At 33.1% G+C, this 26,796-nt stretch overlaps 3 protein-coding genes across 3 annotated transcripts in view; 2 read left to right on the plus strand and 1 right to left on the minus strand.

Annotated features, from left to right (window-relative positions):
- The window catches only part of LOC124369818 (repetitive proline-rich cell wall protein 2-like), a 30,431-nt gene extending 5,330 nt beyond the window's left edge, over positions 1 to 25,101 (plus strand). Inside the window, exons 3-5 of the mRNA XM_046827933.1 lie at positions 11,823 to 11,876; positions 11,907 to 12,290; positions 24,302 to 25,101. Coding sequence (XP_046683889.1) covers positions 11,823 to 11,876; positions 11,907 to 12,290; positions 24,302 to 24,958 — 1,095 coding nt within the window. The 3' untranslated portion in view covers positions 24,959 to 25,101. The remainder of the gene's footprint in view (positions 1 to 11,822; positions 11,877 to 11,906; positions 12,291 to 24,301) is intronic.
- LOC124369814 (angiotensin-converting enzyme-like) overlaps positions 1 to 26,796 on the minus strand; it is a 285,432-nt gene that overhangs the window by 122,696 nt on the left and 135,940 nt on the right. The window lies entirely within an intron of this gene.
- On the plus strand, positions 12,242 to 12,757 carry LOC124369817 (MAP7 domain-containing protein 3-like). Its single transcript, XM_046827932.1, has one exon. It carries the CDS (start codon positions 12,358 to 12,360, stop codon positions 12,694 to 12,696), a length of 339 nt encoding a protein of 112 aa, XP_046683888.1. The 5' UTR covers positions 12,242 to 12,357; the 3' UTR covers positions 12,697 to 12,757.

The raw sequence follows: 26,796 nt of genomic DNA on the forward strand, positions 1-26,796 counted from the left end.
TCCACCCACACATACCATCACTAACTACGTTACCTTGACTGTTGTTACCACTGCTGACTGTTCTTTTGTACTTTTGTAATATATATGATTGTGTATAGTGTACTTTTCTACAAATGTGATTTTTTTAGTAAATAAACTAGTTTTACAAACCAAAGCTATATTTTGTTACGTTTGTTTCCTACTGCCCTGAGTTCCTACCATAATGATAATCCAAGCTGTCTAATAACTATAACCATTTACGATGTTATAACAGCAACTATCAACAGTAACATAATTTTAACGTAAAGTGTTTACGTATGTTCAACAACTATTAGGATATGGAAACAATGTCATGTTAAACATTCAGTTAATAAGTAAATGGCAATTTCCAAATATGTTCCAAATTCTAAATATATATTAACAATTAGCGTATACAACTTCAATATTATTCAATATAATATAATATTCTATACTGTCAGGACAATATTATCAGAGTTTTTATTTTTAAATTAGTATTATGCTCTGAAGATTAGATGACTAAGTATAACCTCAAAATTATCTATCAATGTGTTTTCATCTCCTTTATAATTGTAGTGAAGTAGTGGAAAAAGTGTATACAAAGTATTTACAGTTACTGACCTAAGGAGAGAAAGTTCATAATCAATTGTTGTGCCATAGGATGTTTTATGATTCAGAGGGATGAGAATAACTTGGACTTTTATCTGTCTCAAGAGTACTGAACGTGCATGTAACTTACTATACCCATCGTATTGGGTGTACAGTTCGAATTGGCGGTGTTTGGTTCATGAACCCGTGTATTATACTAATTTCTAGTTCCGTAGGGGTTGACACAATTAAAGAAAATAATAATAGATAAACAATTAAACTTTTTATGGAAAAAGTAAATACCTAAGTTTCAAATAATGCGTTTACACTATTTTTACTTCTTTGACTCGCTCTACGTAATATTAAAGATTTTTTATGTAAAATCGAGTTTTCATGTTCAATGAATATTTTCTTCTTGCATATAGTCCAACTCCGAATAAAAAATAGGTGTTTGTGAACATTTTCTCTAAATCATTTATGTATGTGACGTAACAGTGGATCGATTTTTCGGAGCAAGCGCGTCAGTAATACGAAAATGTTTTTTATCATGTTCCCCACATTATACTTCAATAGGGAGTATTAAAATGGAATAAGAATAAAATATTATTTTCAGTTTAAATATCCAAACTGATTGCTAACCGAATTTACAATGAAAAAAATGGTTTGTAAACCCAGAATTTTAAATATTCATTGTTTATAAACAAATGCTCAAAAAATCATTTAAAACATATTTTTTATGTTATCATAGACTATTGATATCATAGAAGCATAAAAATATGGGACTTACTGTATATATATGAAAAAAGACCTGACAAAATTTAAAAGCTTGAATGCATTTTAATTTTGGGTCAAATACAACAAAAACATAGCAGAGACTAACTAGTCGTATGGTGAGATATTAGGCATTTAACAATTTATACATAGATACTTAAAATTTAAAAAATATTATTTCATATTTTAACTCTTAAAACCATGATTATTGTTTTTAAATCACTTTTCAAAGGCTCTGGCAGTTTTAATGTAATTTCTTTCTCCTTCATAGGCCACGGGCTAAATTCTTAATCACTAATTCTGTAATTTGTAATAACAGAGGTTTGTTCATCTATAAGGACCTGTCTAAAAGTAATAAACCATCCTTACCTAAGTGATAAAAACGATAAAAGGCCAAACCACTATTTTGGATTTGAAAGGAAATATGAATGGTATATTGTTACCTCGATACTGCGAATTATTATAATCTTATTCATTCTAAGGCCACATAATAATAAAGAAATGAACTGTCTCGAGGCCCTAATAAATGTAGAAAATGAGTTTCATACTTTACATATAAATAGAGCTTGATTTTTTTATCTAACTTTTTTATGTTATGAATGTGCTAATTTCATGTTTAACCAAGTTTAAACCATACTGTATTATTGCTTAATTTTCGGATACTGCTGGCCGTAAGTTTTCTCTTTTCCTAAAACCTGACATTTCCAGATTTATGAAGATATCAACCTTGATTAGTTACTTCAATCGATTATGCATTATAAAGTTTACTTTCATACGTTGTAAATTTAAAGGGTTATAGCGTTGATACCCCATTAAGCTAAAATTGTATTTATGTACCTAGCTTTATATTTTTCTTTATAAATACTACGGTTGGATAACGTACTTTTGACGTCAAATATTTGTGGTACAATTTCTTCAACAATTTTTGTTTCAATTCTAAAAGATGTCATAAGAATCAACTGTCCTGACTTTTGTCTATGTTCGCTCCATAATAATAATACTAATACTTAAACACTTTTTACTATACTTTAATCTAGATTTTTGTCAGATATCTCCAAAAGTAAGGCGTATTAGTTTTAACATTTTAACACTTATAAGGGAGAAAAGTAAGATTCAATGCTGTTCGTATGAAACGATACACAAAATTGTCTGGTTTCTTACCACTTTTTGTAAGGAGAACTGAAAAGGCCTTTCAGTTTCTATGAGCGAAATAAAACTATAAACTCTGTAAGGATAACATTTATTGTAATATTCAATCAAGAATCATAGTGTTTTATTTTTATTTTACTTCATAGTGATCCTGCAAGATGAAAAGCTGCAAAGATTGTGCTAATCTCAGTAAATATAAATACAAAGACGATAAAGAAAAAGAAAGAAAAATATAAAGTAACCTCTGCTTAATGACGAAATATTTCAGTGTTTATCCATCTTCGGAGCATACAAACACAGGAACGTCATTTACAGCCTGAATGTTAATGACATATTACACAGATCGACTTAACTTTTACATGCCACAACCTCCTTACGATAGCGCGTCCTTCTGTACCAATCAACTGCTTTTGTGGCACAGGCCAGCCAGTATCAGACAAAGCTGGATGCAACGTGTCACAGACACGTGTCATTTATGTATCCACTTAAGTCCGGTGGCAACTCTTTATCATGTGAGTGGCAGTCTCTGACACATGGCTAACAGCTCAGCAATGAGCATCCAAATGTAGCAATTATCTCTCTCGTCTTGCGTATCCTTGCTGGGAGGCGATTCACTTGAACGTGAACGAAATGAAAAAAATCCAGGATTTAAAGGAAAAAGGAGTCAACCTATGAAGCTGAGTCAGTAATATTTGAACTAACTTCAAAACGTGAAATGCTCAAGTCTACCACATAACCCTTAAACAAGTACATTTTAAATAGATCTTTTCTTTAGTCTTTCTAAACTAAAGCATTTAGGTTCCAAACCATGTTGGAACCTGACATTGTAGTACAGATCGGTTAATATTATATAAAAGCTTTGAGTCCTCCCGAGCATCAAATATGGAATATTAGAGAGACAGAAATGTGTTACTTAGTCCACCATCATACACTGTAACTATCAAAATCCAGTAGTCACATATTTGGGAATCAGTAGTCCTATTAGAGACACAGTGATGTGACACTTAGTCCACCACCATGCACTGTAGCTAGGAATATCCAGTAGGGACATTTGTGGGAATCAGTAGTCATACTAGACAGACAGAGATGTGACACTTAGTAGTCACATATTTGGGAAACTCTAGTCATAGTTCGAACCGAAACATCAACTGAATTCTACTAAGGTTGCCTTACTTATCACAAAATGTAGTATCAGGGGTTAGGCGAAAGGTGTTCTAGCTTTGTAAGCGCTACTGAGACTGATAAAAAGCCTTCGTTATCTGTTAATATAAACTATATTTCTACCTACCTTCTTCGATCCAAATCGATAATATAGTCCAAAACTTAAACTTTCCCCATAGAAAGATATTCGGCAAACAAGAAAGGATTTTACATCTCGCTGGTTTTCAATGTCAATACCATGACAACAATATCAACAACAACAAAATCAGCAACAATATCATCAAAAATAACAATATCATCATTACATAAGCAGAATCGACTATAACGAATCTCTAATTCAAACGGCATTACACTACTTGTAGAAACTTTACCTGTTGAACTGAATCAAAAGAGTACTATCCTCAAAGCTTTATAATGTAAATGAACTTGGAAATTCAAACCATGCAAACGATCTTGTTTTATACATTTATTTGAATCGATCAAGTTGGAATAATTATTGGAAGTTTTACAATTTCGTATTACAACGGTCACACCGCACAACTGCCTTAGATCAGTACCTTCTTAACTTTCTATTAAATTTTGTTGTTGGTGAATATTACAATAATATGCCGCACAAGGAATAGGTTTGCTAACCCTTAATTGCACAATTTGGTTGCGTGCCCTATACGTTGCATCCACAACAAGGTAAAAATAAAAGTGACAACTGTACCACACACTACACTGCGGCCTACCACTTTCAAACACCGTCTACTTCGCTCACAGAAGCTTGTCACGTGCTCGCAATTCCAGTTTTGGACTCAACCAAAACATTAGCAATAGCAAAGCGGCTTACACTGTCAAACACATCCGTGCCATGTGAAGACGCAACGGACCTCAAGCGATTTCAATGGGAAAACACATGATAACTACGTTTTTATCCCTACCGTCGTCAAAGTACTGATACATACGCCTTCTGGAAATACTCATCCAAGACCTTATGGATGTACCGGACGACCAATGATATGAATTTGGTTATATGTTGGTATAGCGAGCGTCAACTGCTGAGTAAAGAAGGATAATGTAAATCGTATCACTATATAAAATATATTATGGAAGGCATTGGACCCAGTGGCGACGTGAGAGAAAATGATTATAACAGATGCTGGACCTTCATATGTTAAAATATTATCTTTTTGAAATAGGAATATATTTTAACTTTTCTTGAACATGAATAATTTTTTTTCTGCGACGCGGTTTAATTGATTTCTTTTTAGTTACATTGCTCCGAAACCCATTATATAAAATTCGAAATATGTCCAACATTACAAGTTTTCATTCAGGCACTAGAAATAACGCACTTTTCATTGTTCTATCTCAACAACAAAGAAGTGAAAGAATAATGATAAATCAATATTTTAAACATCAGAAATGCCATTTAAACTGCAGAAATAACGTACATTTTACTCGACTTAAGTCGTGGACAGTAGCACCAATCTGCGTGAACAGGTAATCTTTTGAACAAGAGGGGAATGCGTTGTGGGTGCCTTGTATAAAGAGGCTCTGTCTTAATAGACACGCTCGTTGTTTGTCACTGCGCTATTTTGAGTCTTGCATGGGTTTAATACGTGCATATTGGTCACACAATAACCTTCATCTCTCTTTTCTTCTTAGGAAACTCCCCTCTCCTGACCAACAATCCTATTGTACTTCGTTCCGTCGCTAGGGTCGAAAAAAGGCGAGAGGTCTTTAGTAATTGTGGTTATAGATATTATTACAAGTTAAATCTGCTTTCCAAATATCTTCTTCACATGAATGTGTCGTTAGGAATTATAAAATATTAAAACATCAAGTGTCAAGGACCAAGTAAAACTCCTTTTGTGGTATTAAATTTTTTATTTACTATCAATAAACACGATGCTTCAACGTACACGAAAATAACTCAAGCATATTTTAATAACAGTTGTGGTTACGATCCTAGGAAGGCGATAACGAGGGGTAATAACTTGCTTTCCGCATAGCGATATATTTTTCGCTCTATATAAAGAACGCACAGTCCAAAACAAACATATAACATAAAATACCACCGAATACAAAATTTATAGACTATGAATCGTTGTTGTAAATAATAGTATATATTATTTTATATCTTTTCTTAACGAAAATTCAAATGACACCATAACATATTGAAACTGAGTACACATTCCAGTAAAGTACTACACAAGAACTGTAACCATGATAAGCTTATCAGGGAGATCTATGCAGAGTTAGGTTCAGTAATGCAATTATGGTGAATTGAGCTGGCTGCTCCCTCGAGTGATCAGTTGTAAATCATGTAATGATCTACATGTAAAGTGTGTAAAAACGGATTTACATAGAACTGTTTCATAAATTAACGTGTGTATTTTATTAGTTTTAAGGGATAAATCTGATTAGTCAAAAGTAAGTAATTAAATATATCAATTAAATAAAAACTATATCAGTAGTTTCTTCACTTTTTCTTATATTAAGTTTCTTTTAATTTAAACAAGATGGTTGTATTTTTAATTGCATTATATAATACTGTTATAGGGATTAAAGCTTTTAATTGAGGTGGACTATGGATGGGGAAAAGGTGACATCCAGGATGGTAAATAATATAGAATACTATTATATAATATATAATCAACTCTGGATCAACTCAGCAAATAGATGTGTACTGTATATGCATGCAATAGGATACTTTCAACCAAATCTCTCTCTCACAAAACTAAAACTAGAATATACAAAACAATTATATGTCCAGTGCTTTTGTACGGATCCGAAACGTGGAGGCTAAATAAGAAGGATGAGAAAAAGCTTCTAGTTTTCGAGAATAGAATTCTACGTAAAATGTATGGGCCATCATATGAACAAGGGGTATGGAGAAGAAAACATAATAGAGAAATCAGGGAGCTCTACAGGCTCTACAGGCCATGTTTTGAGAAGAGAAGAGGAGTGCAAACTGAGGAAACTGAGGAGGGTAATGTACGGTAACCCAGAAGGAAGACGGCCCCGTGGGAGACCAAAAGTGAGATGGTGGAACCAGGTGAAGGCTGATATGGAGAAGATGGGCGCTTCAGAGGAAGATGCAGAGGACCGTTCAAGATGGAGGAGCATTGTTGGTGCGGCTAAATATCACCTCCGATATAAATGGCCCTGGGAGTAAGAGTAAGTAAGTAAGAGTATTATATAATATATATGTTTCCTTTCTAAATCTTAATTTATTTATGAAACATTAACAATAACCTTCTCTCAAGGGAAATTTACAGTAAAATACTTTTTAGATTGGCATGAATGAACCCTCGTCCAAAGGTTTGCCAGAAAATCCTACTTATATACCGTATTCCCCTTGTCCACAGAATAACTCCCGATTAAAGTTGCTTTTTTGAAAAAAAAATATTCCTTTCACACTACTAGAAAAGGGAGGAATAGGCTACTAAGTTTATTAATTATCACCGAATTTAATTTAAATCTGTATACTAGTAGATTAAACTAAAGATACATCTCACCTTCCTACAGTTTTTATTACAAGGTCCATTTTAGTATTCTTAGCTTATTGCCAATATGATTAGTCGAATTTTCCGTACTCTATGTTTACCAACATGTATGTTTTAATACTCTATTAAATATTTTTTTCAAATAAAACTAAATAAATAAAAATCTGTCTAAATTAAATAATTTGCGTGAAAAAACTCACACAATACAATACAACATACAATATTGGTTTATGGTTTAACTGGTTAAAATTGTATTAGTATGTGAAGAAGTTATAGTCCAATAGGAGAGATATTCACGTTTATTTTTGTTGATAACAGTTAGCTAATAACAATCTACATATGAACAAAGTTAATCATTAACTTCAAGAACAGTAGCGGTTCGCGAGTTCTGGTGTTAATAACCTTCAGACTGTCCTCCCTCCTCCCAACCATACACCACATCGTCCTCGCTCGCCAGTGGATTTCATTCAATCCTTCATTTGTAAGCAGGGCATCCTTTCACATCCACATACCACAGATTCTCAATCAACAGCACTCTCGAGAGGAATATCAGGACCCAATCTTACAAGATTAAATGAGTTGGCATTAAAAAACTGATTATCTCTATTGATAACTTTATTAAAATCAAATTACCATTAACTATCCTCCCAAAGACATTCTGAGTGCAGAGTAGCTGACTAGCTACGTATATAGGATTTAGCATGCAGGTGCCTGTATTGTAAATTTTACTACGTATTTGTAATATAACAAATAATAGGATTGTCATTAATTGGCCTGACAATTTGAAGAATGGTAGCCGACTCGGGCTATTAATTTAACGGTCAACATCTCGTTACAACTGAATCTATCGTTCAGGTTTCAAAAACCCTTGAAGTTATTTTATTACCTATAACTCATGTTCATTATTTTGTGTATGCTTAAGTTTATACCTTAAGGTTTTTGGCCCCTGAAGTGGACAATAGAGTCCGGTCTTTGAAACGCAGTGTTCTATTTTTGTAACATCAATGGAAAAAGTTTGTAAACCTAATAATCTTAGTCATTAATAATAACCTAAAACGAAGTTATCTAGCAAATAAGGACTTAATATGAAGCAAAATAACATTTTGTTACGAAACTACATCAGGCATACAACTTTCACGTTCCTTTTTAAATTAGAATAATTCCAATTTTTTTTCTAAACCGTTAATAACTATAACAGTAGTATTCGGATTGCAGAATATCTGCCAGATTATTTGTATAAAACAAAGTGGGAGCAAACGATTGCGTCTCTCAATCAAGTATTATCACATAACTTTTAGGCCTATTGTTTCAACCGTGACCAAGCATTACATTGTCGAAGAACGTTGACAGGCCATGGGCCTCCAAATACACAGTTGCTAAAACCTTCAGACCATCTACACAGTGTGTAATGTATGACGCCTACTTTGAATCATCTTGTAATTTTGACAATGATGTATTTTCTCAAAGAGAAGATGAGAAATTATAACTTGATTTCACCAAAAGTTGGAATATAAATGGTTTCAAAAACACTAATTGAATATTTGGATATTTGGCATGAAGTTCTAAATAGTGCTATCAAGTTTATTCTCTACTACTAAAACTAGATTTCTAAGAGACTTTATATCACGTACTATAAGGCCTTCATATAAAATGGAAAACCTTAATTCCATCTCATTTTTTTATCGTCCGCCGATTCTGGAGCTACTTGTCTAATTTTGCTAAACGGTGTCTAAAGCAACTATGATTATAATAATCCTATGTCGTCTGGCAGTACTCATAAATATGTATATTTTACAACTTCCTTTCGTTTTTTGGACACCAGCACTCGTGGCTCGCGAGTATCACTCAGGAAGCTAGAGTAAACCTGTTATGCTAAGTGTTCCCGATAAAATCAATAAACCTGCTAAAACAAAGTCAATAGGCCTGTGTTATTATTTTTTAATCTTAATATATGGCGCTAAACGTGTAGTGAAGGAATTTTAAAACGCTGCTTATTGGTTTGTGTTTCAGTGTAATGATAGAACACTATAACCATCATACGATTCATTGATATGTATTTCGACAATTAATGGGATCGTTAAAAACAAGTTTTCAAAGAATAAGATGCTTTGATAATTCTATTAAATAAAACTAGCAATAAACAAATAGTTTGTTTATTTCGACAAGTAATTCCGCAATGTTATATTTGTTTAAAAAATCTTGGACGAGAACGATTTCCAGGACAGGAACAAATAATTAAGACTTCCGATTGGTTGTGTAAATGCCCGAGCTACATTCAAGGGGAGGGGAGGAAGTGTGGGTAAAATATAAAAGTAGGCAGCGGCTCCAGTGGTCAGTACACTTCCTTGCACCGCCGGATTCACACAAGAGGCGTTATGCAATACAAGGTGGGTACGATGCCACGTGCTTCTATTTACTTTATATGATAAACAGCTGGTATTCCTATTTATTCTTAGCATCAGCTGTTTAGGACTTTAAGTTAGGTACTGTAAACTTTAATTTTGTTTAAATAGATTTCATAAGACCTTATTTATCCCATGAAAAATAAAGTTTGACCTACGGTATTCAATTAAATATTATAAAAATACCGTTTGAGTTCAATTCTTTAAATCAAAGTAATAACTTTATTTATATTATTTGCATAAATTTGTACTTTTACCATTACTTATTTAGTATAAATATGTGAATTTTTATTATATTCTTAATTATTTGAGATCATTTTATACAAACTGGTCCCCAAGTTATTGGTAAGTGTTTTTTGCAGTATCCACATTAGTCAAAAAGAATGTTGTCTCTATTGTATGTTTATTTTAAAAGATACTAATACTGTAAACACTATAAATACTGAAACATTTTCACATTTACTTCTTAAATCCTGAGTAAAGTTAAAACGTGCAACAATTTATTTATCAACGAAATCCCCCGTTAGTTCTTTTCGATATTGTTTAAAGATAACAAAATAGTCTAATCAGTAATAAATATTTCATATAGAGTAAGTATGACTCTTTAACCTTATTTTGAAAAAATTATATAATATATATCATTTAAACTTATATAATTTTATACTTAACTTAAAAATAGAGATAACAAACACGACATGAAAATTTAAACCATAAGATTCTATGCAAAAATATTAAGAAAAGGTGATTTTATACGTGACAACAAAACTCAAGTTATCTTGTTTGCTATTTATGGTAAAACCCAAAACATTAACATTTTTTATGTTTAATATACTACGTACCTGATTATCTAAACTTGAATTAAAATAACCATTCCGATCATTAATATTAAAAGATTTCAAGTATAGTAATATGAAATAGACGGTACAGAATTAAGTACAGCGAATTAAAGTGTACTACTACAGATAAGTTGTACTGTAAGATTTCAATACTAAGATAAGAATATGAGTCGAAAAAGTATACTTAAAGTAATTTGTTCCAAAATGTATTTCGTTTAAAACTTTCCTGCATGAATAATTTTTACGCTTTATTTTCCAAACATTTCTAAACTGCAATGGTAAATCATATAAGTGTTTTTACAAACAGAGCAATGTATACGCATTTTCAGCAGTCAGCTAAACCATTCGGCTACTGTTATTGATTTGTTGCATTAAAACAACTTTGAGTGAGTTACTCTCAGAACTGCAGATAGTGACACAATAACCGTGACCTTGTTTTAAACCGTTACAAGTAACAGTGGACTTAGTCACGTGCCACGAATTTCTAGACAATATAGTTGTCAGAGTTCTTCTAACACATTGGGGCATTGGAGCTCATGTATACTATAAGTTTTATCAAGTAGCAAACATTATTTTAATGTGATGTTATTTTTCTAGGAATCCACTTTTCTCTTTGTGTTATGGATATTTTCATTTAATAAGGACAGTTCTTAAAACGTAGCCAACTTGTCTTAGTAACATTTACCGTGTAAAAAGTGTATCAATCTGATTATTTCGTTAAATATTAAAATTATGTAATTAGAACAATATTTAACTCACGAATAAACTTTTCTTAAAAACTAATTTCAGATGGTTTTACTGCTTAAAGAATATATATTTTCCAGTTAAAACTTGAACTTGAATATATATATACACACACACATAGTTTTATATATATATACACAAGTTCTTTTCGTAGTAATCCCTAACTTATAACATTTATATCGATGAATACCTCTCAATTTATAATAAACTTAATCAATACAAATTGGATTTGCAAATTTTATAAATCAAAATGCGTAAAAAAACTAGATATAAAAATCAATTGTCGAAACAACTTGTATTAACTGAAGATTATGCCTGTGTTTCAGTTTTTCTTGTTCGCCCTAGCGGCGCTTCTAGTGCTGAGCGCGGCGGAGGAGGAGAAGAAGGCCACGGAAGAGAACTCGGAAGGGGTGGAAGACAAGAAACAGGATAAGAGAGGATTACTCGGGTTTGCCCACGGGTATGGAGGTCTGGATGAAGGCTACGGTGGATATGGTGGAGGTATCGAGCTCGGAGGCTATGGAGGCGGAGGCTACGGGGGTGGAGGCTACGAGAGTGCTGGAGGTTACGGTCAAGGAGGTTACGGCCATGAAGAACATGTCAAAGCCATCACTATCACTAAGCAAGTCCCAGTACCACACCCCGTCTATATCGAGAAGAAAGTCCCATATCCAGTAAAGGTCCCTGTCGATAGGCCATACCCAGTCCACGTACCGAAACCCTACCCCGTGCATGTCGAGAAGCCTGTCCCATACCCCGTCAAGGTTCCAGTACCCCAGCCCTACCCCGTCCATGTCGAAAAGCCCGTTCCCGTTCCAGTCAAGGTCCCTGTTGACCGTCCCTACCCCGTTCACGTTCCCAAGCCCTACCCCGTATACGTAGAGAAGAAGGTCCCTTACCCTGTGGAGAAGCACATCCCTTACCCAGTGAAAGTCCCTGTGGATCGTCCATACCCCGTCCACGTACCTGTAGAGAAGCCTGTGCCTTACCCTGTAGAGAAGCCTGTACCTTACCCCGTCAAGGTCCCAGTCGATAGGCCATATCCTGTCCACGTCCCCAAGCCCTACCCTGTGCCAGTTGAGAAGCCAGTGCCTTACCCCGTAGAGAAGCCTGTACCTTACCCAGTGAAAGTACCAGTTAAGGTACCAGTCAAAGTACCTTATCCAGTGGAAGTCAAGGTGCCCGTCCACATCCCCGTACCTGAGAAACATCACTATGAGCACGAATATAGTGGTGGATACGAGAGCTACGGAAGCGGTTCCGAAGGAAGCTATGGAAGCGGTTCCGAAGGAAGCTACGGAAGCGGTTCCGAAGGAAGCTACGGAAGCGGTTCCGAAGGAAGCTACGGAAGCGGTTCCGAAGGAAGCTACGGAAGCGGTTCCGAAGGAAGCTACGGAAGCGGTTCCGGAGGAAGCTACGGAAGCGGTTCCGAAGGAGGTTATGGAGGAGGATATGGAGGTGGCAGTTCTTCTTACTCAACCCACACGTACCATCATTAGCTACGTTACCTTGATTTTTGTTACCACTGCTGACTGTTCTCTTGTACTTATGTAATATATTTTTGTGTACAGTGTATTTTTCTACAAATGTGATGTTTAGTAAATAAATTAGTTGTATAAACCAAATCTGTATCGATTAATATGTATCTCATTCCTCACTTCCCAATTCCTTCTTTTCTATAACATACTTGAACTATAATTGCACTAAACAATACTTACTAGCCGATGAACTAATACATAGTACTGACTATTGCAAACCAAAATATACACAAGTTCTAACAAACTAAAATGGATATCCGTATGATCTGACCTAAGTTTATTTTTCATTTATTGATTGTTTGTTTATGGAGGTTTTAATTTCATGTTTTAGTTGACACAAATATTTCACTTACTGTGTACATCAAAACCTATTAATATAAAATATTAAAATATATAAAAAACCGTTATAACAAACAAATTACACGCTGCTATTACTCATGTACATACTTTAAAAAATATCACATGTTTATCATCAGCAGTGTTTATTTGGTCCTAATTAAAACCTTTTCCCTAAATTTCTTGTTTTTAATACCTTAAATTCCCCGTGCAATAATAAACATTAGTTCTAACTTTCTGACTTTATGTAAATTATCTTAAAGGGTTATCATGTAAAATATTAAAATATTCGCCCAATGAAAATTGGTTTTACCACCTTAACGGTACATACAATTCATTAGTAATTTAAAGTAATGACAATAAACTTACTAAAACACATAAATAGTGCAATTGTTATGTAGATAAGGAATAATATTGGATATGTTTTTAAAATTCACCTTATAATGAACAAAAATCTTTAGGAACTAAACAAGCATAGGTTTATTACTATATTTACAATACGTTGTATTAAAAAAGCACAATTGCAAGAAGTTAAAAACTATTTCAGCGTAGAATGTTCGTCCCATCCTGTTCAAAAACTCATCTACAAATTGCAATCGAAAAATCTAATTTGATTATACATTTGCCTATACATGTGTGTTGAACTCTTTGCAACTCTTCAGAGTACTGAAAAATTACTCATACGTTCTAAAACTATGTTATTCTACCAAATTCCTAAAAATATATTTTTTCAAAAGGTGGGGCACGGATGCTGGAATTGGTTATGATGAGAGCATTTTCTTCAAAGTTGAGCAGGATAATGGATGAAAACCCTGCTCTTCAACCCTTTATATGATTGAAGAATAAAACATAACTGACCCTCACCAATAGAACGATAAAAATTGATTTCATGTTAGTATACTACTATAGAACAAGCAAAAATTTCAAGTAAAATAAATTTTTCCTAAACTTCAAATGTATATAACAGGTCAGTTATCAGGAATTGGCAGTACGGCGAGAGGCGCGGCGGATCAGCGCAGCATCGTGAATGATATTGTTTTACCACACTCCATTGTGGTACACACTGCCGCTCACGACTGTCGTGGCCAGTGGCACGAACCTTCGAATCACCATTCAGCCGCTCAACGGTCACCGCTTTACCGCTTGTGTCGTGGCTGAGGCCTTATATTAGCTTATATATATTTTAGTATCACCGGAACCTGAACATTTGCTGTTTCACTGTCGTCATTAATACTATCATTACAGTAGACATTTATGACCAATCTGTGATTAGGTAATACGTTTTTAATGAAATAGTTATACATATCACTTGTTACAGCTACCTATATTAATTTTGTTTTGACAATGTCACAAACAAGATAATTATTAAGGATCCCTGATCGGGTTGAAAATGAAAAATGCACGAGTTTCTATGCAGTTTGATTTTCATACCGTTTACTTGTATAGATCACCGAGACATAATTTGAAGAAACTTTTTGACCTTGGCAAACACAGCTTAAGGGATTTGATACTGAAAAGGATAAACATTTTTATTAATGGGTTTGGAACATTATTTTTACTGGCGTACTGTATGCTGCAAAAATACAAAATATAATAGAATTACAATTTTACCCAGTTTTACACACAGGTTGTAGAGTAAGTGGAAAATAATTGAATACTTCAAGTCTTTCGTGAGAAATATTAAATCTTGAAAAAAGGCGATTGAAAAAGGGCAACTTCATGTGGAATACAGAGAAAACACATTGGAAACGCCAAGAAAAATAAAGATGTTTATGTTTCTAAACTTTACATGTGTATGTTACGTTTTTTAATTACTGTAGTGCATCATATCATAAAAATATATACTCGTAAAAGCAGTTACAAAATATCTAACCACCGTTATACCCATAAATCTGTACCTTTTTCCTTCTCGAAAAAAATACAAACACGCCACGTATACCACTATTTTGCTTTCTTATTTTCTTTTTATAGTATCTGTGCCAGCCTTACTTACCTTTCTCCATACTCGGTAAATTTCCTTTTTTCAATCGTGAGTATTTTTCAGTCTATTTTGGTTAAACGTCTTCAGTTATATACAAACTGACAAGTATATATATAATGTTTCGCAGCAAATCCCATTAACTCTTGCATATGTTAAGGTATCAGATTGAGTGGGGAAACTTATAAAAATGTTCAAAGCGGCCTCTTTGGTTTATCAGATTATTTAAAGACAGTATTACATATATACTAAACGATATTGTTTTTTCTTTACGTGAATATGTTAAAAAACCATTCAGCACATAAAGTCATTCAGCATTACAAAAATCCTGTTTATATTTCAATCCATATTTACCTTCGTGGGCTACAGGTAAGTAAGGAAATAATTTTGACTCTTTCTAGTGGAACAGATCTTATTAACCGCTTGATTATTAAAGCTAATAGTGATCACAACAGCATTTCTGATTATGACAACAATCATAGTTTTACACGATGGTTAACCTGTTTTTCACACTCACACACTTTCACACATACTGATAGTTTCACTTTCTTCTGCACTCATACCACCACACCCGACTTTTAACAATTAAAAGCTGTACCAACATTCTTTAATGTAAACACGCACACAACAAAATACGCAGGCATGTGCCCGAAGTGCTTTACAAGTTTTGTGCACTAAGTAAAAGACATTTAATACCACTAAGTGATTTAATAATTATGGAATCTTTGGAATAATTAAATTCTTTTATAATTTCAGAAAAATCTTGTTCCTAACTTATTACCCAAGTGGTTCAGAAAAACTGCCAAAATGTACTGTTTAATAATCTCTAATTTTATGTCTCTATGGATTCATCGTCGTGATTATTACTGTCTCGAATTTCATCACACTTTTAACAAGATCGCCTCAAGGAATGCAATGCAGAGACAGAAATCCAAGCTCCTGCGTAAAGGACATATATAACAATTCTCTGATTTAAATTTTTGATCTGTAATATTAAAATAGTTAATAATTTGAATGATAAAACACTACTCAAAACTTGTTTAAGAAACAACTGCCCACGTTACGACCTCGTAGTATAGGTCATGTCCAAAATCTTCAAGACTTCCTGTAAGACTTCCTCATAAATGTCAGTTGTAACGTTCGAGCAGGTGTTGCTCACTTGATGAACAGTTCAATCCAAGATCAAGCATTCCCAGGAGTTATGTAGATTCTACACCCCATATAGCGTTGTTATCCAGCATTACAGTAGGATCTCCTGTGCTGATGGCCATAGAAAGCAAGATATTTAATCCTTATATTTTTAACCGTTTTTTATTAAAATTTATACCTGCAGAATTTTGGACGAATGAACTAGATAAAGGATACAAACTAGATGAATAATCTATTATATATTAGAGAACACATCAAAGATACACAAAAGATTTAATATTGAACGAAATAGAAGTTCATGTGTTCTTTATATACACTCACCGTTACACATCTGTGATATAAGACTTGTGAGGTATATTTGGGTCTCCATATATAAAGCGACTCAATATTGGTTCATAATGCACTGCCAAAGGCTTTTGGGGGATTAAGATATATGCTGAAAACCAGCATCGATATTAGTAACATTAATATTTTCAACATTGTAGACCTTTTTATAAAACCATATTGTTAGGTTTAGGATTTCAAATTGTAAAATAATCACGCGTTAACCCTTACAAGAAGATTGTTTTTAATACATTGTCAATTACTGCCAAATTTAAAGTGGTTGGTACTTTTATTTAATAATTTAAACTTTTTGAAATTGGGAATCAATGTTGTGGTTTAAGGTACGAGTGAAATTGACTTTTACGCCTTCCTTAAAAATCGATTAGGTTGATGAGTGATTCCAACAGGTGCTTGAGAACCCAAACAGACCAGCCACCGCTGTAACAGTACTTTTTGGAAATCAGACTCTAAATGACTAAAACCACTTTCACCTCATTCACAAATACCGTAGCCATAGAGAGATAAAATGGCTTCTCTACCACATTTTCGTTGTGGTATTATCCTATTGAGAGCATAATATTAAATAGATATATTTGATAAATGCTCTTCTGCAACTCTGGAATGTGTTTCAATCTGCTCAATATTCCTTTGATTTCAATGTTAACTTATTTTTTGTGTCGTGCGGGTTCTTAAACTTTGTTTCAAACAGCTGTTGAACACTTTAAACATTCGTAAATATACTTGCAACACTAAAAAAAAGTTTTTCATGCATATTTGAGGGTAGTTCAGAGACTTTCTTTTCTGTTATATAATCAATATGAGTCATTCTGTATCACGTTAGTATATACGTACATGAAAAACATATGTGATATCTTTCACCTATGGTGTGTGATTTTGTTACTTTTAGCGTAACTATAACGTTCATTAGAGTCGATTTTGCTCTTTCTTTTGCTTCATAAGCGATATCGGAACCCTACAGATGTATCAGTTAATCATACACTTCCATATAGATGAAATATACTGTAGGTTCAGTACTTCAAAAACATAACTTAAAAACATAACAATTGTTTTCAAAATATTTTCAATGCGTAACAACCGTTTTATTTTGTAAAAATTAATATTAAATTAAATAGATATAGAAATTTAACAAAGTGTTTTGAAATTAAATATGCTATTCGATAAGACAAATGTTATGAAATTTAAATTATGTCTGCAGCTATTGGAAGTGGATTTTTATCTTTTTTGGACTAATGCTAACATAAACTCTCTCAGGGACTCATTTTAAATTCATAAAAGCTGAGCCAAATTAATAACTACGCCCTAGACTGAGATTACGGGTAAACATGGTCTTACTTAAATATTAATTAATTTAGAGGACCTTGTTGTAGTTGATACGTGCTCATAACAGTTTCGTAACCAGTAAAACAAACAAGTACATTATTAACTAGTCTGCAACTGTGACTGACAATAAGTATTAACTTTTAGATATATTTATCCTTCAACTGATTGGAAAAAAACGTTCATACTTTACCTACAGCTCCCCTTATGTTTTAATTTTTGGTTCTGAATTACAAAATACATAAAAAATCCCAGTATATAACAGAGTTTTTAAGGAAATATTTATGTTGGAAAAATTATTAGTATGGAAGCCTTCTATTTCAGTATCACGATAATATCTGGCAGGGTCTTCAGCTAAGGAAACAAGATGGCAGCCTTAGACACTCTTATATGCATAAGTATAATTGAAAGGGCTAAGAATAAAAAGTAAAGAAAGAGGAGATAAAGATTAGTTAGTAGAGAGTATGGAAAGAACATCTTCTAGAAAGAAAGGGTCAGGGAGTGCGAAGCTAAGGAAACAACATATTTTAAGTAATTACACCTGAGTGTTGGAAAATTTAGTATACAACACGTTTTTAGTCAATGTAAATCTGTAATGTAATGTTTATGAGAACTATCAAAATATTGTTAATCTTTCGGGATCTTTTCAGGGAATTTTTATCTAATTTTGAATTAAGATGGATCAGCAGAAATACAAATTCTGCCTTATTCCTTTAGAAATGTTTGTAATTTATAAAGTACTAGAATCGTTTTTGACAACCAATATATTTTACATGTAATAGTAATTTTACGCTATTTCCCAAAACTTTTTCAGAATATTGGCTTTGATATGTCCCTCTAAAGAGAATTCGTAATGCTTTAAGCATATGATTTACTATTTTGTATCTTTATGTCAATGTATCTTTCAATATTTTACTACATATTTAATTTTTTTAATTGTTCATGACCCGAAAAGCCCTTCTTATAATCGTGACATAGTTTGCCCGTCTGTCTGTGACACATATTAATAGAAAGGTATTAGACTTGAAAGTTAGTACATATGTTCATCTTAGTCCATGGAAAACCTGCATTGATTTTCGGATCAAAATCTCAAAGGGAAGCAAAGTTACCCTTGCGAAGACGGTATTATTTTATGTGCGATTTAGTGACCATATTTGGTTATAGTTTTATGTGTGTGTTGCATGCCAGTAAAAACATAAAACATAAAACGACATAAAAACATTCGTTACGTTATGTCGACTCGTTTGCCACTCCATTCAATCAGTTTATTACAACCACAACTAATAGCACGCAAAAACTATTATTGTGCCGGCAATTGAATGTAGATATGTAGGGTACTATTTTAGAAAGTGCGTAAAAGGAAGAGGTTTTACTTCCTAACTGTCCGTGCCTCCGTAACTTGCGTATATATCACGATGGTAGCCGCGATATCTCGGGGTAATATCTTAAACATACAATAATATGTAGAAACTAACAAGAAGGGTTAAAATAATTAAAATTACATTATTAAACACTAATTATAAACTCGTCGCTTCGATTGAGCATCACGTTATGAAGACATGATCTACTTATATAACTCGAGGATCGAATCAATTTCTCTTCTAGGATGTATTTAAGAGTAAAATAAGCAAATCATGAAGCATTTTTCATATAAATTTCTAATCTACTAAAAACTGGGCTCTTGTACTTACTTGAGTTTATATTTAGTTTAATTCCATTCAAATACATTTATTTTGTGAAACACGTATGGCTTCTAATCATTACCGTATATTTGATTTTTTACTGATTTTTTTTAGCGGAAATGTTTTTAGAACATCCCAACACATGCCTACGCCTGTAACCATTCATTTGATTGCCTACTAAATGTATACTTATATTTATTTATAAAATCATATGCTTCATTTGTATTCATTCTTGTCCTCCTATAGTAACTTTGGATTAATAAATTAACTACATGTAATGAATCTGCTTTGCAATAATCCAAAGTACATACGTAGTAAGTAGCCAGAGTTGTAACAATAACGTATTAACTGTCAGAAATATTACAAAACGTGCACGTTTAATGCGATTATTAATTAATAATTTTAAAAACTAGCAAGAAGGAGATGTCGGCCATGTACAAAACAATAGGCAAATGACAAAAGAAACAACCAGCTGCTGAGAGTGAGTTAATATCCCAGCTCCTTCACTCCGTGACTACGGGAGTCGAGAGTGAAGGCGATGGCCTATAAACCAAGTCCAGATCTACAAATTAACTATAATTTTGTTCGGCAGGCACAATGCAATCCGCTTATGCTAAATATAACTTTCTTCTCCTCCGCTGAAGGTTACGTAGCTTTTTCCCCGAAGTTGAATTATAGAAGTTTTATAATTTTCAGTAGTCTTTGTCTTACACCTTAGGCCAGAACATTGGTTGACTTTATAAAAAAATCATGATACATCCTAAGATGCAAATGCTAAACACGTTCATTGTCAGAGTTGACGAGAGCTAATTTACTTATCAAATATTGGACATGTCATTTAATGAAAACAAATTAAAGGTAAAATTGTAATTTTGAAGACATTTATAAGTGTACAAGTAACTCAAGAACTATGTATACTGCTTGCCCTACTAGTAACAAAATTTACTAGTTTTGAGTAAATAAAGTAACAAAGAGTAAATTGACACAATCTTTTTCGCTCAGATAATACAGATCTGTGTCCTGTAAATCCGATATGCAACTTAACGTAAACTATAGCAAATAATTTGGATTGTCCAAACAAAATAAAATGTTTTTATGAACGTTGGCTTCATTAGCCTTTGAATACATTGACATTTTCCATATACGTTATACATTTATATACGTTTGATTGCAGTCTTTACTTTATTCTTAACAAAAAATTCAAGAACTAGGCTAAAATATGAAGCAACAAACACAATATGATATAAGAGATTATCAGTCTATAATTTTTTGAGATTAGTGAAATATAAATAGCTCAGAAAATACCATTTATTAGCCAAAAAGTGTTCAAGGAAATCTACAATATTTAATTGATTAATTTGAAATAAAGGCTCATTTTATTAGTGATTTTTCTTATAACTGTTAGAAATAAAATACTAAAATGTTTGAATCTACGAGTTACTTTAATTTTGTATAACATTGTGTGTTTACATGTAATTTTTAATTTTTCATGAAATGTTTTGTTGAAAAAGTTTTGTCTCAAAATTGAAAAACATGACAAATTCATATGGTATGTATATAACCTTTTATATATATATATATATATATATATATATATCAAACCTTAATATTCATTATCATTCCATAAAAATCATAACCTTAAAATTCATAGATGATCGAGGAATTCAAAAAAATTCCTAACATAACAAAGAAAACTTAACATTTTTGTTAATGGCTGTGGCGTTTAACCGTATTATGTATTGGTTTGGCATTGGAAGAAGCAATCTTGGACAAGAACAATTTCCAGGAGAAGAACAAATACGAATTTCCACCTGTTGTGCAAATGTCAGTGCCACAGAGGTGGTGGGAGAGGGGGGGAAGAGTGGGCAAAATATAAAAGTAGAGAGCGGCTCCAGTGGTCAGTACAGTTCCTTGCACCGCCGGATTCACACACAAGGCGTTATGCAATACAAGGTGGGTACTGTGTCATGTGCTTATGTTTACTGTACACTTGTAAACAGCTGGTAACTTCCACTTTAGCATCAGCTGTTTTTAGTTTTCAAATTCAAATATATTGTAGAATGTGCATTTGTTTTACAGTTTTCAAAGAATGGTACTTTTCTGTTTTAAAGTTAATCTGTCACATTTTTAAAATTACACATTAATTTTATGTAATTCAAGTCAGAGCACTATAAAAATAGATTAACATTTGTATACTGTGTTTGTTTGATAAATTGTTTCCAAATCCTAAATACATTATGTAGTAAATAATATTATTGTTTTATTATTTCAATAGAAAGTATTTTTACTACCAAGCTCTAGCTACTCTTTAGATTCTTTATACCAAGTATATTATTTTGATAGGATGGCGATGAATGTTTTACTTTACAGTACAGTTTATGAGTATACCACTTATAAAATGGATTCTGAACATTAGAATTTTTAAGTAGAACCTTCAATATACGAGAAGAACCTTGTACTTACCAACACATTGAACACATAATTAGACAACTATAGTTAATATTTCCTTAATTAGAAGTTTTTGTTATTTTTCATAATTATTAAAAAAAATTATTCTTCTTGCTCTAATAGTTCAATATTTATATTCGTGTTGTTTTTCTAATATTCCCATTTGCGTATTTCAAAATACTTTGTTACTATCTTTAGTGTTTGCTAAGACTAAATAAAGTAGTTTATTAGTATTTCAAGCTTTGTTATTCTTATATACTCGTAACAATTGACAACAATTGTACTAGAACAAATACAAATTTGTTCTTTCATATGAAAAGGCTAACTACATTATAACTAATATTATAAACAATTATAAAACGTATTAATAATTTTTTTCAAAAGAGTCTATGCGTATATAAGCCCTTTTTCTCAGTAATTGAAATCTATCTTACAGAATAAATAAATAACATTTATTGGGTTGAACAAATTAGTAAATAGTACACGTTGATCTACTAGTGTACCCTGAAAATAAACATGTAATTACATGAAATAATCTACTTTTTCCAATATTAGCCTATATGAAATATAGTAAAAAAGGTAAAAATATTACGATATGATTAATGTCATGGCATCTTTGATTCTAAAGAAATAAATCCCTTCACTTAAACACAAGAGTTTTACAGAAAAAAGCATACAAATTAATGTGAGAATTTAAAGGTACATATTTTTGTGAAGTTTTATGTAATTAATGCCAGATTAAGATGCGATAAGACTACCACCATAAACGTTTCCTGCATTATACACATTTTAGGGTAATTTTTGGTGCACATTATTCGTTCTCAGAGCTAAAAAATTTAGCTATTTAGCCTTATTTTAAAATTTGTGTGCAACAAACTCATCACTTTTGTTCACGGTTTACGAACAACAATAATATTACCTGTTGCTACAAGCTCTCAGAGATGTAATGCATCTATCATGTAGGGATATGTGATTCTCACGTATAGTAAATACAGTGATAGAATTATATTAGGCTTTATTTTTTTTCAACAACTTGAAACTTGTTTAATATAAACTCCAGAAGACTTTGCTCTGGACGACCACCTGTAAATGTCACGGCTGTTGATATACTCTTCACTTATTATTTTTACGTTTTCCAAACTTGTTATCATATTACAGTGCATGTTTAAATATATATACAGTATATAATTAGTCAACTTATTGTGATAGCAATGCTATCTAAATGATGTTTAAATTCATATAGATCCATGCACTATAAACATATATTTTCAAAGAAAGCAAATGGAGGATAGAAAGAGACACGGTTGTCAGTTTTTTAAATCACCAGTTTTAGGGGCCCTTATTCATACGCCAACAATTATCAAAATGAAGCAGAGAGAGAATAAGACTATTAATGAAATGCAATGTTATGTGATCAAGAGTACTTTTACTTTAGATTTTAGAGATTTATACTCTAGATATATATATATATATATATATATATATATATATATATATATATATATAATTGTTTTATTAATTTTTGTTTACATTTTATAGTTCTGTATTCATTTTTATTTAAAACTTCCTGAAGACGGGGGTATTAAATCCCCCGAAATATAGAAGTGAAAAATAGTTCTTTTGTTTTCTTCTATTCAACACAGTGATTAGTATATATATATATATATATATATATATATATATATATATATATATATACAATTTAAAGACGAAGAGGTTTATGGTTTATATAAATGTATTTATAACTTATACGATGATTTAATCTATGCTTAAGCTTTAATTGCGAGTACTACTTAACATTTTTATTATTTCCACCACAAAACATTGGATAAAGTTAATCGGTTGCAAATTCTTACTACTCTATACCACCAAAAACGTTCAGGAGATCACAATAAACATTTTAAATAAGTTATATTGACTGACGACTTAAGATTTAATACACAACTACGGCAAAAAATAAACATACTATGACTGTGTTTCAGCTTTTTCTGTTCGCCCTAGCGGCGCTTCTAGCGCTGAGCGCGGCGGAGGAGGAGAAGAAGGCCACGGAAGAGAACTCGGAAGCGGTGGAAGACAAGAAACAGGATAAGAGAGGATTACTCGGGTTCGCGCACGGGTACGGAGGTCTGGATGAAGGCTACGGCGGATATGGTGGAGGTATTGAGCTCGGAGGCTACGGAGGCGGAGGCTACGGGGGTGGAGGCTTCGGCAGTGGAGGCTACGGAGGCGGGGGCTATGAGGCTGCTGGAGGCTACGGTCATGGAGGTTACGGTCATGAAGAACATGTCAAGGCCATCACTATCACTAAGCATGTCCCAGTCCCACACCCGGTATATGTCGAGAAGAAAGTCCCATACCCAGTAAAGGTCCCGGTCGATAGGCCATACACAGTCCACGTACCTAAACCCTACACCGTGCATGTCGAGAAGCCTGTCCCATACCCCGTCAAGGTTCCCGTTCCCCAGCCCTACACCGTTCATGTCGAGAAGCCCGTTCCAGTTCCAGTCAAGGTCCCTGTTGACCGTCCCTACCCGGTTCACGTACCCAAGCCCTACCCCGTCTACGTAGAGAAGAAGGTCCCTTACACTGTTGAGAAGCACGTCCCTTACCCAGTCAAAGTCCCTGTGGATCGTCCATACACCGTTCATGTACCTGTAGAGAAGCCAGTACCCTACCCTGTAGAGAAACCTGTACCTTACCCCGTCAAGGTCCCAGTCGACAGGCCTTATCCTGTCCACGTTCCCAAGCCCTACCCTGTAGCAGTTGAGAAGCCAGTGCCTTATCCCGTAGAGAAGCCTTACCCGGTCAAGGTGCCCGTCAAGGTACCAGTCAAAGTACCTTATCCAGTGGAAGTCAAGGTGCCCGTTCACATCCCAGTACCTGTGAAGCATCATTATGAGCATGACTATGGCGGCGGTTACGAGAGCTATGGAAGCGGTTCTGAAGGAGGTTATGGAGGAAGCTACGGAGGAGGATATGGAGGCGGCAGTTCTTCTTACTCCTCCCACACATACCATCACTAACTACGTTACCTTGATTGTTGTTACCACTGCTGACTGTTTTTTATGTACTTTTGTAATATATAGTTAGTTTATAGTGTATTTTTCTACGAAATGTGATTTTTTAGTAAATAATCTAGCTATACAAACCAAAGTTATATCGCCTAGCTTCAACTTTATTTCTTACTTCCTTATTACTTCTTCCACATAAGTTATACATACAACTATTATTTCTTGATTATTCAAGACTGTTGTACGAATTATCAACACTTTTAATATATTTATGTTTTTGCAGGATTGAAATGAAACAGTTGAGATTCATATGAGATGTATAAACATGAAATGGATAAATTATATCTTAATATCTAAACATTAATTTCATATTCTTTGAAAATGATTAATACTGTAATGGACAGATGTAAAGCGGTTTTGGCCGGCTTCAATAATTTATGACTATTTTCAATTTAAGTTCATTCAATTTCATTACGAATAGAATGATAAATAATAAGACTGCTATAAAATAATAATATGCTCCTCATAAGAGAGAATGGAGGACACGGCATCTGAGTAAGTAGTTTGGTTTGAGTCACGGGAACAATGCTGGACAGTCTTCCTCCTCTCCCCCAAACATCTCGCCAACAACTGAGCTGCATGCAGGCAGCTTGTGTGAATGAAAGTAAAAGTAAGGGTAAGCATAATGATGTTCATAAACGTTTCGAAATTATTGCTTCGATCACAAGGTGACCTCTTAGAAAATGTCTCATATTACATACTATAACAACCCTGAGTTTACTGTGAAAGTAAAAATGAAAATACATATTTTTATCTTAACTGCATTTGTCGTGGTATATTCGGTTTTTCATCTTAGTTTTTCAGGTCCCATTTTAAAATTAATAAGATAATTAAGTTTCATATCTCCGAAACTGTGTGTGACATTTGAAACTTTCAACACATATTTATACACTTTAAAAGCTCCTACTTTGGTCGTTAAAGTTCAGGAAAATATTTTAGAATTGTTTTCAAGAGTCATTATTCTACCATAATCCACGCCCTCATACTCTTTGAGTTTGAAAAGATTCACCTATGTTTCTTTTAGACATACACATTGTGATTACAAAATTATTCGTAGCATTATGACAGATGTTTTTGATGCTAGTTTTAATTTATTAGTTTGCCCTTTTTTACATATAAATTAAATGTAGATGAATAAAGTATTTTAGTAAAAGTTCACTCTGCTATTTGGTTTGTATAATTTAACTCTATGTTTCGAGTAGAAAGTTGGCATTTTAAAGTTTTCCGTCAATATCGTCTTTAAAGACATACCCCAATGTGATTAGAAGTTTAATTACTTGTCGCTTTCAGACATAAAGCAGTTAATTAGACTTATAACGTGGTCTACAATAGTAAAAGCTTCGAAAAAGTTGTTCAAGAATACGAAGACGTCCATACGAAAAGCAGTTCTCCAAGATTTAAAAAAACAAACTCAAGTTTAGGGGTAATAAACCACATTTTTAGGATGCTTAGATGGCTTTTTGAAAATTAAAAGGAGTGTGTTTATGCTGAGGATAAACTAAATAAGAATCTGAAATTTTGATCCGAATGTATAAAACCGCGATTATTGTTATTAGTGATGAGGTTACCTTTAAAATTTTTGACATTCAATAACAGTTTTGGTATATTAAAGTCTCCACTTGTTAAAAAAAACAAATTTATTTGGGATTCTATTGAATGCAGATTTACCAAAAATGTGTTCCTAGACCTTTTTAGCACATAATGCTCTTGCAAAATCTTAAAACGAAAATTTAATTACTACACAAGATGCGTCGGTATCATTGTAAGACGCAATTTGTTATGAACTGGAT

This window comes from Homalodisca vitripennis, chromosome X, assembly GCF_021130785.1.
Source record: "Homalodisca vitripennis isolate AUS2020 chromosome X, UT_GWSS_2.1, whole genome shotgun sequence".
NCBI lineage: Eukaryota > Metazoa > Arthropoda > Insecta > Hemiptera > Cicadellidae > Homalodisca > Homalodisca vitripennis.